The sequence below is a fragment of the Hetaerina americana genome, unplaced genomic scaffold, assembly GCF_022747635.1.
Source record: "Hetaerina americana unplaced genomic scaffold, ioHetAmer1.1.p SCAF_5, whole genome shotgun sequence".
In the NCBI taxonomy this organism is placed as follows: domain Eukaryota; kingdom Metazoa; phylum Arthropoda; class Insecta; order Odonata; family Calopterygidae; genus Hetaerina; species Hetaerina americana.
In genome coordinates this window covers 91,032,469-91,048,331 of record NW_027287095.1, presented here as the reverse complement: position 1 = coordinate 91,048,331, position 15,863 = coordinate 91,032,469, and the positions used below count along the sequence as shown (strand labels likewise).

Below are 15,863 nucleotides of genomic sequence, written 5' to 3'. Positions count from 1 at the left end.
CAGGAGCAATTATCGTTGCTTCCGCCGGCACAGCTCTAGGGGTCATCGGAACCATAAGCCCTGCCACCACGTCAAGGTTGTAGTCTACGGGAGGGTAAATCACTATTATTATGCATACAAGCACGGAATATGTTTTCCACATATATGATTCTTTTCTCCCTCGTCCACCATATTCTCGCTGTTCAAGATCATTTTTCAGAAATCAATTATTTTTTGAATACCGGTTTACTGAGATTATTGTGTTCTCGTTCATCTAAAATGCCAAATATAATACGTTTTGAAGTTGTCATATTATTTTTAACGTAGTCAAAGATCGCGGTAAATAACAGTTGAAGGACGATAAAGCCGCAAATATGGCTAATGTTTGTATTCTCGGCGTTGTGTACTTGGTACCATTCATTTACAGTAATTGAGTATTGCAGTTGTCGAGTGTCGATTATTGTAGCTGCGTTTCTACTTTGGATTTTCTGAACCATTTTCCCGCTATCATTCTACGAAGAGAACAATAATCTCCAAGCAAAATGGCTCTGAGGACATACGGCGACAAGCCGATTAGTTTTCAAGTGGAAGAGAATGGAGAATATTTTTGTATCGGATCGGAGGTGTGTGTTATTAATAAATTTGTTGATTGTACTTGTGCCTCTCCCTTTTTTGATAGTATTTTGAAGTTAACTCAATTTTCATGTAGGTTGGAAACTACCTTCGGCTCTTTCGAGGGTCATTGTATAAGAAATATCCGGGAATGTATCGAAGAAGTATTACAAATGATGAAAGAAAAAAGCTAGTAGAACTGGGTAAGTGAATGAACATAGTTTCGTTTGAATTATTAGTAGACTTAACTTAACGGTGGTGTCCTATTAGGTCTCAGTCAGCACGTCTTGGCTTCAAGTGTTTCTTTGCTAAAGGCCTCAGAAGTCGAGGATATCATAGAAGGGAATGATGAAAAGTACAAAGCTGTGTCTGTTCATTCGTCGGAGCCGCCAGTTCCCAGGTAATTTTTGTTGTGAGCATAACTTTAAATTTAGTTGCCATTTCTTCATCAATTATTTTATTAAAATTTCATCACTGCAGGGAAGGGAAGTCAAGAAAAAGTACGCCTTGGGTGCCCTCGCTCCCAAATAGTTCTCACCTCGATGCCGTACCCCAAGCAACACCAATAAATCGCAACAGAGTAAATAACAAAAAAGTTAGGACGTTCCCGCTATGGTAAGTCACCTCCATCATGCCCTTTACTTGTATTTTCAGCTACTTTGAAATAATCTGTTGGCTTTGAATTTACGTATTTTATTTGTTAGTTTTGATGATACTGATCCAACAACTATCCACGAGAATGCCACACAGCCCGAGTTGCTGGTCCCCATTCGTCTAGACATGGAAATAGAAGGGCAGAAGCTGAGAGACACTTTCACGTGGAATAAAAATGGTGTGTTTGAGGTCAAAATATAACTTTCATTACTAACTATCGTCCCCATTTGCCGATAAGAATGATTGCAATAAATCAAGCACATGGTAGTTGGCTGCCAAATTCATTATTTCGTTAGCACATAATATCAACGTTTAGAAACTGAATCATTAACATTTTTCAGAAATTGCAACCCAATTCTTTATTTCGCTTTCAGAATGAACTTTGTTTTGTGAAAATGTTACCATCAATCATTAATTTAAATATTAGTTGGATCATTTTCTTAATGTAATTATGAGTTTCTGAGCTTGCTGTAATTACATATATTTGCGATGTTAATGTGGTGGCCAGAAGGTTGAGTGTTCCACAGCCAACCAGAGTGTAATCTAGGAGAAGGGACTATGCTTCTGGACACCTTAACCCAAGTTGTGTGATTTTCAGATGATATGTGTTCCCTGGGAATCATAACACTGAAATGATTTGGCTCCCCTAAGTTCGTTTGAACTACACGCTTGCTGCATGACTTATTTCTAATATGGGGTGGTGTTTCCTCACTGTCCAAGTTAAACCCAACTTGTGCATTGGCGACAATGTTTTCTCTGTATAGGTTTTTGTAGAATGGAATTATAATTTGATGCTGCTCATTTCCACTTATGTTGCTCCATCATATTCTTGACTTATGATTTCAGAGGGTCTAATAACTCCAGAGCAATTTGCAGAAGTACTTTGTGATGACCTGGATTTGAACCCACTTACATTTGTACCTGCTATTGCTCAAGCTATTAGGCAACAGATAGATGGCTTTCCCACTGACAACATTCTTGAAGAACAATCTGATCAGCGTGTTATCATTAAGGTAACTGATCAGCGTGTTATAATTAAGGTAAATAAAAATCAGATTTAGTAGTGTTGTAATTATGTTAAGAGGTAATCTAGTCAGTAGGTTATTTAAAATTTCATGAATAATTAACTCTTTAATCCCAGAAATGGAATTTGAAAGTTTTGAAGTAAAATGTAAACCATGTTTGCTTTAACTTTTTACAATTTAATTGTACAAATTCGTTTTCTTTGCATGATTAAATGGTCTCAGTCATTGGTAGGTGCTCATTTGTGTCTTCTACTCATATGCATAGCTCTCCATAAACCATAATAATTTCTGACGAATTATATTATTAAATTGAAACTAATTAGCTGTAGTATTGATTAGTGGAGGTGACCAAAAACCAGAACGCAGAGACTAAAATAGTGTTATGATTTTTCCCAAGAGGAAAATATGTAGCTGTCGGCATCATTTCAGAATTATCAGTTTCTCTTGTTTTTACTAATGAGCCAAACTTTTGTATGTTTTACTTTGTGTGACTAAATATGTATATTAATTCAAAATGTTGTAGTGTTTGTGATGGTTTTGTGATATTAAAGGTCTCCTCATATATGTGTATGTTCACCACAATTAGTTTAATGCAACACAATTGGAAAGCCTTGTCTGAGTTCTTAAAATTCCCTCAGCTAAACATTCATGTGGGCAACACTTCATTGGTCGATCAAGTGGAGTGGGACATGAGTGAACGTGAGAACAACCCAGAGACATTTGCCATGAAGTTGTGCGCCGAGCTTGGTCTCGGAGGAGAATTTGTCACGGCAATTGCATACAGTATACGGGGACAGCTTAGCTGGCACCAGAGGACCTATGCATTCAGGTGGGCTCTCGCAGTTTATTACCTTTATTTTTAGGGAATGTCTCGCTCTCAGTGATTTTCAGGAATTTTTTGCGGTGTTGATAGAACAAATAGCTTGGTGAAATGACATGCTATACTGCTACAGTTTTTTCATTCATAACCAAAACTAATCACAGCATCTTTGTTTATGATGGTCTTACACTCATAATGTTTGGATTACAGTCTTCTTGTAGTGAAATTCATTTCTCAGTTTGCACTGGTATGAAATTATTAGAAATATTGGTCACAAATAAGATTGCTTAAATGAATGGTGTATCATTGTGTTTTATTATTCCTGAGGGTGGATCACTCAAACATTGGCACATCATTGAAATTGGGTGATGTCCAGGAAATTTGACAAATACGAATGTGGAAAAATGATGGCTTCCTAACTACCAATGTACTCTGACCCTTCATCCACCACACGTCATTCTCCTTATTTCAATTTCCCCTTAATTTTTGCCACATTTTGAAGAACTACTCTGGATGCTATCTCAATCATTCCTTGGCTCATCTCCATCTTTTCTCTCCTCGGCTGAGTAGCGAGGCACCACTGGCCACAGTTGAGGTGCCCTTTCGGCCACCATCAGAAGCCGATCAATGGTCACCATTCCTGGAAACCCTAACTGATGCTGAAATGGAGAAGAAAATCAGGGATCAGGACAGAAATACAAGGTATGTATTTACTGGGGTCCTCAGCGGGGCCTCTTCTTTCTCATTTAAATTTTACAGTTCATATCACTATCAATAATAATAAAGAAGTCGCTTATGGCACCCTGAAAATACGAACATAACAGGCCAAAAAGAGAATCAGTAGAGGATAGATTAGGGGAAGCTTTGAGTTTCAATTTGCGAAATGGTTGAATGTTTTGACCCTAAAATTTAAAAATTCGATTTGTTGAATTTGGATATCCACCATGCCAATTAGCATATGATATATTTTCAATCCCCCATCTGTATTGACTTGCAAATATTAAGTGTTAAATACTTGGCATTTCCGTTGGGATTGCACGTTTAAATATTACTTGCTATGTATTTTATTATCCCTTGTGAAGAGAAAGTACGATAAGTGAACACATTCATTGCCAGTGTTTTGTACAGAAGGCCATCAAAATAAGTAAAATTAAATACGCGCTCAAGTTCAAGTACCCAATTGCAGTTTGAGATCACTAATAATAATTAAAATTATTTTGGTGATTTCTCATATCATCTCCATTCTTTTCAATCGTATACAGTAAAATCTCAATTATTCATATTCTAATGGATGCTTGATGAAACGTGGATAACTGAAAAACACTGATAGCTGAAATATGCAGTAAAAGTGTTTGTGAAATCAATGGATATACATGCGAAAATCTCCTTTTTAATTCCTTGTCATTACTCTGAGTTTTTAAGCAATGTAAAGTACAAATTTTTTCCATTATTCAGTCATTTTTATTAGGGTGGAATAGGAGTTTTACAAGTTCTCAGAACTCTTGGATCAAGTGAATGGCAGCATGTATTTTTCTCTGAAAGGCAAACTGATCATGTAGCCAGGAAAAAACAAATGATTAGCAAGGGGCAAACATTAACAAGCATCGCTGATGCATTAATCTGTATTCATCATGTGATACTATTAATTATGGAAGCTGGGATTGAGAGCAGAAGGATAATGCTTAGATCTGGGAGTCACACATGTTTATTCAATGACACAACATGTCCGGAAGTGCCGGGAAAGGCATTGCCATATTCTTAGGCACGCAGGAACAACTGAATCTCAGACCCAGCCCTGCCACCCCGACAAAGATCAACAGACGCACATGGAGCCCAGGAGTTAATATTTACAACACTCTCCCTTAATGATTTGGCTTAATTCCTAAACCTTTCACTCACGTGTAGTGCTTTGACACACCGAGTCCTTCAGTCAGTGCGTTAGCAGGCATGGAATCCGTAGAAAGATAGATGAGCTTTATCTGTTTACATTCAAAAATATCCCTCGTACAATAGTGACGAAGTGGTGTTTTTTGATCGACCATAAAATGCAGGTTTACGCGCTGACTTCTGAGTACCCTGATTGTCATTGCACAGAACAATAGGTTATGGGCCCAAGCAATTAAGTAACTTGATTAACTCTGATGATAGGCATAACTAGCATCATATCTTCGAGTGTAACGAGCTCCCTGCTCATAATTGAAAAACTTTAGGGTACCAGCAACTATAATAATTGGATGTTTCCGATGGAACATGATAAGGGGAATGTACAAATGGCACAGAAATATTTAGATCAAAAACATTAATTGTGATTGAAAACTTTTGTATGTGAAATTAAGAACTATTAGGGAAGCCCAGGGATTTAAAACTTGTATTTTTGAAAAGAGTACATCAAAATTTCTAAGCGTTTAATTATCTTTACGATTGTAATTTTTTTAACATTTTGAGGAGCAGGGAAGGAGAAAGATTGGCATGGATGATCAACAAAATGGATAATCGAAAGTTTACGGTATTTTACAATGTGGAACTATATCAGAAAACTGATAACAACTGACTAGAAATCACACAGTTTCTTACGTTTCTCATAGATTAAAGTATATGAATAATACTTCAGGTCTGGTTAATTTGTTGGTCAAGGCTGTAAAGTTCAGTAATTTCATATCTATTTAGATGCACCTTGATCAAATTTGAAGCATACAGGATAGTGGACACTCAAAAGCATTTTGAAAATTACTTGTCAAAATTTTAAATGCATAAGATATATCCAATATCTTTCCGCACCAACCCCACCCCCACCAAGGCAGAGATGATAATCGACCGTCCCTTAATAAAGTCAAAACATTGTAGGCAAACACCCCCCCCCCCCCTAATTAAATGTAGAACACAATGAGTTTGTTTTTTCCTGCCGCTATTTCTAAGAACGGTGTAGTGGTACATTGTGTTCTTCATTCAATGATCATTTAATTAATGTAAACTTTCACAAATTTTAGCCAGTAACCTTCCAATACTTAGCCTCACCCTCCCCTAGACCACTAATAGGCTGCTGCACCTTAACTCAACTTACCCCCTCTCCCTTACTCCCCCTACCTTACCCCCTCTCCTCTCCCTTATTCCCCTCTTGGAGCCAGACTGTATAAGTTGAAAAAAATGTTGATGTATGTTACCTGATGATGATGCGCAGCATCGAAACCATGGTGGTGGAATATTAAATCTTTATTGTGGAAGGGTAGAGTTTCTTTTTTACCCTCATAATGCATAAGATATCTCCTGATCTGCTTTTTTCAATTCACATAATAAATTTCTTTGATTATTCTATCATTCTATATTGAATGAAAACTCAAATTGTGAAGTTTTATTGTGCAGTACACTTTTTGGTGGAGTTGATATCCACTAAAAAAAGTTTGTCCAGGATACCTCATTTTTCATTTCGCATTCCAAATACCGAAGGTTTTTGCTTTAAGCTTCATTTTAGATTCAGTATATCATCTGCTCCCACAACACTTGACAAGCTGCATTTTACGTAACCAAACCTTGATTGTAGTTGCCAAAATGTGGACAGGTTCTGTTTTCCTATTACGGATCATCTTCACTTGTATTTCATTTATAGGACAAGTAATTACTAAGTTTTATAGAATATTCCAAAAAGGAAGCTTTGAGATTTCTTCATTGATCATTCTAATTCTTAAGGCTTTAAGGCAACCTAATGTGTTAGCATTGCCACTCAGATTGACTATTGTGCTCAGCTAGACCACCAAATCTTTCTAAATGCTATCTCTCTGATTTTGAATTGACCAATTGTGGGGACCAGGGAATGCAGCACAACACAGGAATGTCAGGTATCAGCCAAGTGCTGTCAGTCGTGTGCTAAATTCAAAATGAAGTCCGCAAGTGCTCTAAAGAGTCATCGCTTTGTCGTGGTGGAGATCCATTGCTTTCACTGAAAGAACAACAGCAAACTATTTCCACCCTTGGCAAATTCAGCACTTGATATACCTTCTTGCTATCCAAGCCAGCAACTGTTCAACGGAGTGAGTTAACTCGTTGAGGGAGGGGTAGATGCTGATTGACTTGACGTACTTCATACCTATCCTTAGACATTACACAAATAGTATCTTTGATTTGGGCACAAATGATCTTGGATTTATTGTGATATATAAGGATAGGATATAATTGTAATCAAAAAGGATAGGTAATGCTAAACAAAGGTCTTTGAAAGATTTCGAAAACTTACTTAGGTACTATATAAACGAGGGAGTACCTATTAAATATGCATTGTTGGCTTAAGTAAAATCTATGGCTACATTTGCTAATATTTTTTTCACTGTCTACATTTAGTTTTAAAAGTTCTATGTAATTTTATTGGTTAATTTTCAATTTTTTTCAAAGTTGTAACCAGTATTTTCTGGTAATTCTAAGTGTGATTTGAGATACCTGAGGGAATGATTTCAATCAAAATGAAAATTGTGCTCATAAAAACTCTGTCAATTAATTGAACATTCGCTTGAATGTGCATGACCCTGTTTATTTATTTATTTAGAATAAAAATAGGAACTGAGTAAAATATATATTATTCACAATGGACTGTAATTATAAGGAAATACTATGAAAGGTACAAGGTATTGTACTTCATAGTGCCTATTATGTTTTCCTACCAGCTTTTGTGACATATTCTTACTTCCTTTCTAAACTTAAAATACTAACTTGATGTGTGTTCTCGTGTCTCAGGCTGTTCAAGATTGAGTGGTGAATTAGAGTTTTTGAGATGGTTGGTTTTCAGAAGAGGGGTAAGATAGGGGTGTCTGTTATCACCTGTGATTTATCCTTTTTCATTGTGTGTTATCTGTTACCTTCAACTGGGAAAGAACTAGAGATTGGAACAGAAGTCAGTGGGGGATAAAATCCATTAGATTCAATTGTATGGTAAAGGATTAGCTAGCCAGTCAGCCAATCATTGTAAGTGTGTTATACAATCCGTGTGATAGATAGGGGATGAAGGTCTATAAACAAATCAAAGGTTTTGAGCTATTCAAGAAGGAGAAGGCTAAGTTAAATGTTAAATTTAGGAAGCAACCACCAAAGCAGATGGAACAGTTTGCATATGTTGTAAGTATTTTGAACAAAATGATCAACATAGTGGGGACCTGTGATGAAGAGCTGCGTTAGGCAAAGATGCTTTTACAAGAATGAGGAAGTTGCAGCCTGGGATGCTGAGAAAATTCTCATCAAAATTGATACGGAGTATTGTTTTGTGCATGGTATTGTTGAAGCATGATGATATGTGTAAATTGGATGGAGTAGGTGAAGTAGGCTGAAAGGAAAAGAAGTGAGAAAGTGCTGGGCATGGTGGGGGAGTATTGTTGGGAGAAATCATGAGGAAACAGGAAATAGAAGAGAAAAGTATGCTGGTTGGTGATGGAATGTTGAAGACTGTCATGTTAGGAAGAAAGTTAGGCTAGTGAGGAAGGGGCAGGAATAGGAATGAAGGGAGGAAGGAAGTATGCATTATGGTAGTGTCAGGTTGTAGTGTAGTCAGGTGGTCATTTCAGTGAGGAGTATGGGTGATTTTTTATGAATATGTAGGGGTGTTATGTTTATGTCCATCCAAAACCTGTCTTCAACAGTCTACTAAAGTAGTTCACTGAATTATAATCTTGCTAATGAAGCGAATCCTTTATAAAATTAAATTTATTACTTTTACCCATTGCTTAACATGGAAACATGTTTAAAATGCATGAATTTGCAGTTTTTGAGTGTGGTAGTAATAATGTAAGGTTTTCAAAGAGGTTAAAATATTGATTTTGTGGTAATTCAAGACTTAATCAACTATTTTATTCCCTTTCAGGCGGATGCGACGTTTGGCCAATACAACGCCTGGCTGGTAGTAATGGATAAATGTTGTGTGCTATAATCTCATTTGTATTTGTCAGAGTTTCTTTATATCTCGGATACATTTCCGGAAGTGGTGTAATCTGTGTTTAATTTCTGGAAATGGAGGTCAAATGTGAGATTGAACAAACAAGAAGTGGTGACTTTGGACCCTTTCCATTTTTTACTTTTATTATAGTGATTTGTGTGCTTCACATAGTGTGCTCTCAAATGGTGGAAAACTGTCATGGACAGCTAAAACATTCACTTATTTTCTAAGTATTGTGAAAAATAAAATGTTTGTCAGTAATTTATATTTTATGTTTCATTAAACGTATCATGGATGAGAATGAGATCAATGTGAATTTTTTTACACAACTCTTTCTTAGGAAAAATTTTCCCATGAATTGTATTTCTTCCTGACCACTCTTGGAGATGGGGTAGTTTGAATTTGGAACTATCATTTTTAAGAATTAATTCAATCAGTATCTGGGTGTTGACTTAATGACCATGTAATTTACAGTTATCTGAAGTACGGAAACCGGTGGATTTTGGAATCCACTCCGTACGATATTTCTCCAAATGTGGTCCTCACGTGTCTTTTTGGCCCAAAATGCCAGTAGGCAATGTATAGGGTGTGTGGTCAAGCTCAAAAAGTGCTGGACCCAGAAAAAACCTATGGAAGATGAATCGGAGAACTAGAGGAAGAAAACAAGGTGGTCGATGATGGAAAAGGGTATGATATACTTGAAAGTGAAATTGAAGCGTCTGTAAAAGAGATGAGGAATGGGAAAGCAAGGGAATTGACGAAATTCCAGTTGAAATATTGAAAGAACTCAATAAAAAAAGAAAGAAAGAATTAACAAATATGAGTAATGAGATTAATTAGATGGGATAACGGCATAAAAGACTTCAAGGTGGTTCCTATTAAAAAAAGAAAAATCACACGAAATATGAGGAACACAGAACAATAAACCTGATATTACATGTGGCTGAAATAATTCTTAAAAAATTGTAACGGGAGATTGTACAGGAAATTGAGAAGTGTGATGGGAGTATGGCAATATGGATTCATGAAAGGGGTGTTAGACAAGGTTGTTTGCCTGTCACTAACTCAATTTTACATATATTTGGAAGGAAAATTTGATGGAAGTAGAGGAGTGAGCATCAGAGGTAAAAGAGGGGAATGTATCACATATGGTGATGTGATATCATAGAGATTAGTATTAACAGCAAACCTTCACGACCAATGTAAAGAATATGGAATGCTAATAAGCAAGAAAAAGACCATGAGTTTGATAACAGGGGGTTAAGGTAAAAGGATCAGCTTCACATTGGAATGTGACGTGATTGATCATGTAGAGAGTGTTAGGTATTAGGGAAGTGTCATTACTTAAGACAAATTCTGTTATGAGCGAATCAAGTCAAGTATAGCAAGAGGGATTTAAAAATAAGATGCAAGTACTGTGTGGACTTAAGAAAAAAATGGATGATGGAAGGATAAGAGAAGATAGTTTGAGAAATGGGGCGGTGATATGAAGAATTGCGACGAAGAGTGACAATTGGCAGACAAAAATCAAGAAAAGAAAGATGATTTAGTTGGGACTTTGAATGAGGTATGAGTGCTTACTGAGATTGTATTGTGATATAGGGAAATAGAAGACGAGGGAGGAAGTTACTTTAGTGTCAGAAATGGTTAAGATTGAAAGAGAGTTAAAGGAATCAAGAGTATGGCTCAGAATAAACAGATGTGGAGGTCAGGAATGAGAGAACCTGCCACGTGGAAGAGAAACTCAAGGTGATGGTGATACAAATGAAATTCAGTTCATTCAAATTCATCCCTACCAGAGAATTAGTAGCATTTATTTTTCTTGTAGAAAATCTGCTTACAGTCCAAAATCGGGATAGTTATTTATTAATTGCATTATTTACCAATTATACGAGAAATTAACTCCACATCTAATGCTTCCAAGCCTACCGCCAATTTTGAATTGGCGCGTTATATTTCTTAATCCATAAGCGTCGAAAGTATCGTTATCCAAGTTCGTGGGCGGGAAAAATCAACGAAATGAGTATCGATCTGTGTACTATCGATGGTATCGACCCTGAAATAATCAAACGATACCTCGTTGGGAAAATTTCAGATCCCGGACACCGGCTTCCTTGAATGGTTTCGCGCCGTTAGTTGGAAATTATGTGAGAGTAGTTGGTGTTACTGGGCGTATTGTGAATGAATACTGAAATATAAATATGGTTAAAATGGCATGCGTATACGTACTTCGGGATTAAAAGGTCGCTGCAGGTGTCTTTTTAGGGAATGTTTATGTTCGGGCTGCGTTAAATCATACCAGGCAACAATTCATATCAGATTTCTTTATAAACAACCTTTTATTTGGCATTCTTTCAAAGTTAATAAGTATATCTGAAAATGGCGGAATCGGAGTTTCAAGATTTACTCCATGCTGCTGAACAGCTGTCATCGGATGCAATGGGGGGAGGCCAACTTCCTCGAGTTGAAAGAAATTTAAGACAAGTCCTAGAAGCATCTCAGGAACTTTGGTCTCGAGTGACTCAAACTGGAGGACAAGATACTCAAGCGTAAGAGCAATTTATATTGAATTTATGTATTATGGGAAAAAGATTTCGCCTTTAATGAAAATTTTACACACACCTCTAATTCACAGGCATGTGCTTCTCGGTTCAAAAGGTGTCGATTTGCCACGACTTAGTCAAAAACTCGAGACGCTAAGTGCACGGAGGACCTTCGAACCACTCGAGCCCACGCCGGACACTGACATACAAAGCTTTTTGAAAAATGAGAAGGAAAATGCTATTTTATCCATCGTTGAGGAGACACACGAAGCAGTGAGTTGTATATGTAAAGTTACTTATTTTAAAATGTAATTTTGTTGTTTGAATCAGTCATGGGGTTTATTAAAGCAGTTTTCTTATGTGATGATGTTTCATTTGAAATGTTCTCTATTTCAAGGCGTTTGAAAGTGTTAGACAGTGCCAGTGGGACTCTATAAGAAATGAATGGAAATGTGCGAAGGGTCGAGCGATGGCAGCTCTTCGAAGCAGTGACCCCCATGATTTTGTGGATATCAACGTTACAGAGGTAATAAACCTTCGAATTTTTCCTGCTATAATGTTCCCTAAATTGGGTCTTACATGTAAACTACCTGGAAGCACGAGTTTTTAAAAGTGAGTTACAGTTAACAAATCAATGCAAAAGGCAAATGCCTTCATCATGTTTCGTTGAGTCTTTCTTGTGAGCCAAACCCCTCAAATCATTGGCTGGGTTAATATATTTTGTGCAATTGTCAGAATGCAGGAATTTTTAATTTACAGAAAAAGTAATGGAGCTCTTTATAACACTGTGAAACGAATTATTTCTCTTAGTGTAGGTTTATTGTTTCTGAAATGCACTCTGGTTTTAATCCCAAAAAAATCTGAATCAACTATTAAATTATCAATAAACTCAACATTGGTGAATGTGTGCCATAAGATCTTTTGTTATACTAATGTTGTCAGTGAAAAGAACCTTCGACATTATTATATTTTGATCTTAAGAGAAGATGTCATTTGTGATAAATATGATGGGTTTTATTTGTTCTTCCTATAACACCTTTAGCAAAGAATTCAATAAAAATCTTATTTTGAATGTTTGGCCAAATTTCACATGAATTAATTTTTTTAAATTTATTCTCTAATTACCCGAACACTGGTTATTTCCCCAAAAAAATCTAAGCATTAAATTGATTCAATAGTTCATGTTTGTTTGTTCATTTAGTATGTACTAATTTCATATAGGGAATGCATATTTTATAATTTTTAATCAATAAAACTCTTTAAGTATCCATTATTCTTTGAACAAAATGAAACTCCTAGAAGCCTAGAGAGGACAATAAGTGAGTTAACCAGCATAAATAAACGGCAGTTACACAGCATAAATGAATGAACTGAGGCTGGTATGGTCATCTGATGTATAATATCGTCAAATGTGATGATTCATCATGATAGATAAAGGGTTATGAAAAAAATAAAAATTGTCATAGCATTCATTCTTTCTTGAAGAGTAATAATCCGTTTTTTGGCTGATATTTTCATATGCCTCTATGATAAATGCTGCACTGCCGTTCAGAAATATGGAGGCATCAAATTATCCGAGTATTTCATCCATTAATGTAGTATCTAGGGTAGGATTACAAAAATTTATGTCTATGCTGCACTTACAAACTGCATCAAAAATTGGCATGTTTAAATTTTGCACACATTGTGGAATATAGACTAAACATCTATAATGAACTACTGCTTTTTAATTAATTTAATCCAGAGAGAAAGTCACTTTTCAATTTATACATTCATATTGTAGCCCATAAAATATTAACTGACCATATGTTCGTAGTAACAAGGGAATAATAGATCTTACAATGCCATAGTTTGCCAAAACCATAATCTCAAGGACAACTTAGTGTTACAAATAATTTTTTGATTAAAATGTTATGATATAAAACTGTTAATTATATTATTAGCATTAACTAATGGGAGAAAATCAACAGTATCTGTAAAATTTCTTCTATTCTCGGGAAGATGGGTTTAAATATATGTTAACTTTAAGTCAGGGTTTGTATGAAAAAATATGTAATTCATAATTACCTTGGTATGACTCTGTAACCAAAGAATGGAGAGCAGGGCAAATGATTACTTAGGGGATGGTCAGGTTGGATTTAGGAAGGGGAGGTGATCTACCCATGGCGTCATCACCACAAGCTGCCTTGAGCATTTCATGAATCAAATTTGCAAACGAACGATCCGCAAAGGCTAGGAGCCAACTGCCACCGACCTCCAGCCTTTCCTGAGACTCTCCATCCAACCCAGCCAGAGAAACCACCGCCCGTCGGTCTATCTGGGAAAAAATAGGTCGTACTACTTTAAGGGCAGACCTTGTACTGTCCTGGCATCTCCTGCAGTTTATTTGAATTTGCACATGCTTTGCATTTGCTCATAACAACTACATCATGATATTATATGTACGAGGGTCATCCGGAAAGTAGTACCCGTTCGTGAAATAAAGACACAAAAGTAAATATTAACAAACATAAAAAATTTTATTTGAAAGAGGATACTTTAAACTACTTCTCAACATAATCTCCAAGCAAATTAAGGCATTTGTCATAACGTGTGACAAGTTTCTGTATTCCTGCTGCATAGTCCTTCGCCGCCAGCTCATTGAGATACGCGAGGGACCCATCTTGCACAAATTTTTGCATAATGCAGATGGTGTTTAACAATTTCATGAACAATTGTTCGAGAAACATTGGGAAAATGCTCACAGATGTCATCAATTGTGACGCGCCGATAGTTCCTCACGAATTCGTCAACTGAGCTCACCAGTTGGTCTGTAATGACAGACGGTCTCTCCGAACGCTCATCGTCGTGTGTGTTCCCCCTCCCCATGTTGAAGTTGCGACACCACCGCCGAACAGACGACTCGTCCATTACATTGTCTCCATACACCTCCTTTAATTGGCGATGAATATCACATGGGCGAACGTTTCTTGCATTGAGGAATTTAATCACTGCCCTCACTTCACAACTGGCGGCGTTCTCAATTTTTTTAAACATTGTAAACAATCACAGAAACAACACAGGCAATGCTAGCGTCACGCAACTTGGCTCAGAGAAGGCAGACAAGCCACTGAAGCTATCTGACCTCGTCCAGCGGCTACTCGCGTCGTCAGCACTTCATGCGGCACGAACGGGTACTACTTTCCGGATGACCCTCGTACAAAAATTCATGAGAAAATCTCATTCAATAAAGCCTGTGACAATTATTAGTGTACAAGGAGGACTTATGTTGTTGAGTAACTGACTGATACCCTCAGCTTTAAATTGGAATGTCTGGGTTCAAATTTAACTTAAAGTGCTGGATACTTGGGCTAATGTGAAATTCTCGCATTTGTATGCACATCAGAGGCTCTGGCTCTGACAAAATTACTATTTCAGCATAGCTGGAAGCTTATTTAAAAAAATATTGTTTAAGATCAAAATAAATGAAACAATTGCATTTGTTAATCTTTTGATCAATTTAGTACTGTCACAGATCAAGAGCTTATTTTAATTGGCTAATTTCATATCTCTAATGCAGGGTGTATCTCACATGGAAGATGAAGCCATACTGCGTGGCAGGAGTGCTCTGCAAAGAGAAGAGGTAGCATTTGCCAAAGGACTGGTGGAGAGAAACAGGGAAGTTGTAGTGGGGAATGAAATGTCCAGCCCATCACTAGTACAAACATTTTGGAATATATCTCAGGAGTTGGGTGATGAGGTAAGGTTTGAGTGCATTGATGCAGAGAGGTATCCTCTAGCTGCTCCCCTCTGTCTTGTTTTCAAAACTATTCCTTTTCCATGCATGCATGCATTTATATGTTTAAGTATGAATACGTGTGTGTGTTTATGTATAAATATGTATGTACACACACACACATATATATATATATAATTATTATTATTATTAGGTAGTCTACCGGTTAAGGTAGGTTTTGGGATAGACATAATTACTAATTAAATAATTTGTGACCCCTAGCAAAACACAACATCCTACTTTACATCAGGTCCCTCTTCAGCTCTGAGTACTTTCTTCCTCCCTTCATCCCGTCCAGCATCCCTCTCCTGTTCCTTCCCTTTCCTCGTCTGCCTAACATTCTCCCCTCAATTACAGTCTTCAACATTCCGCTGCCGGTCAATACCCCCTTCAGCCACTTTTCCTGCCTCCATGGGATTTCTCCTAACAAATCCCTCTCTTCGCCCACCATACCAAGTACTTCCTCGTTTGTTTTCTTCTCTGTCCATTTCACCTTCTCCATTCTTCTCAACACCCACATTTCAAAAGCCTCCAGTCTACGTCT

The 15,863-nt window shown here is 36.9% G+C and overlaps 2 protein-coding genes across 3 annotated transcripts in view; both read left to right on the top strand.

The window, feature by feature from the left end:
• Positions 1–358: 358 nt before the first annotated feature.
• Positions 359–9,299, top strand: Snr1 (SWI/SNF related, matrix associated, actin dependent regulator of chromatin, subfamily b, member 1). 2 transcript variants are annotated; one of them, XM_071592073.1, is made up of 9 exons: positions 359–602; positions 689–794; positions 862–991; positions 1,072–1,206; positions 1,296–1,423; positions 2,092–2,258; positions 2,909–3,099; positions 3,661–3,792; positions 8,930–9,299. In XM_071592073.1, the coding sequence occupies exons 1-9, from the start codon at positions 522–524 to the stop codon at positions 8,967–8,969; spliced, it is 1,110 nt and encodes a 369-aa protein (XP_071448174.1). In that variant the 5' UTR covers positions 359–521; the 3' UTR covers positions 8,970–9,299. The 2 variants fall into 2 exon arrangements, with proteins under 2 accessions (XP_071448174.1, XP_071448173.1); XM_071592072.1 differs by having other exon boundaries at positions 2,092–2,285.
• A 1,792-nt stretch (positions 9,300–11,091) lies between these two features.
• Positions 11,092–15,863, top strand: part of LOC139694168 (nuclear pore complex protein Nup93-like) — a 36,235-nt gene continuing 31,463 nt past the window's right edge. Inside the window, exons 1-4 of the mRNA XM_071592598.1 lie at positions 11,092–11,550; positions 11,637–11,817; positions 11,942–12,070; positions 15,104–15,283. Of these exons, the coding sequence (XP_071448699.1) occupies positions 11,381–11,550; positions 11,637–11,817; positions 11,942–12,070; positions 15,104–15,283 (660 nt within the window). The 5' untranslated portion in view covers positions 11,092–11,380. The remainder of the gene's footprint in view (positions 11,551–11,636; positions 11,818–11,941; positions 12,071–15,103; positions 15,284–15,863) is intronic.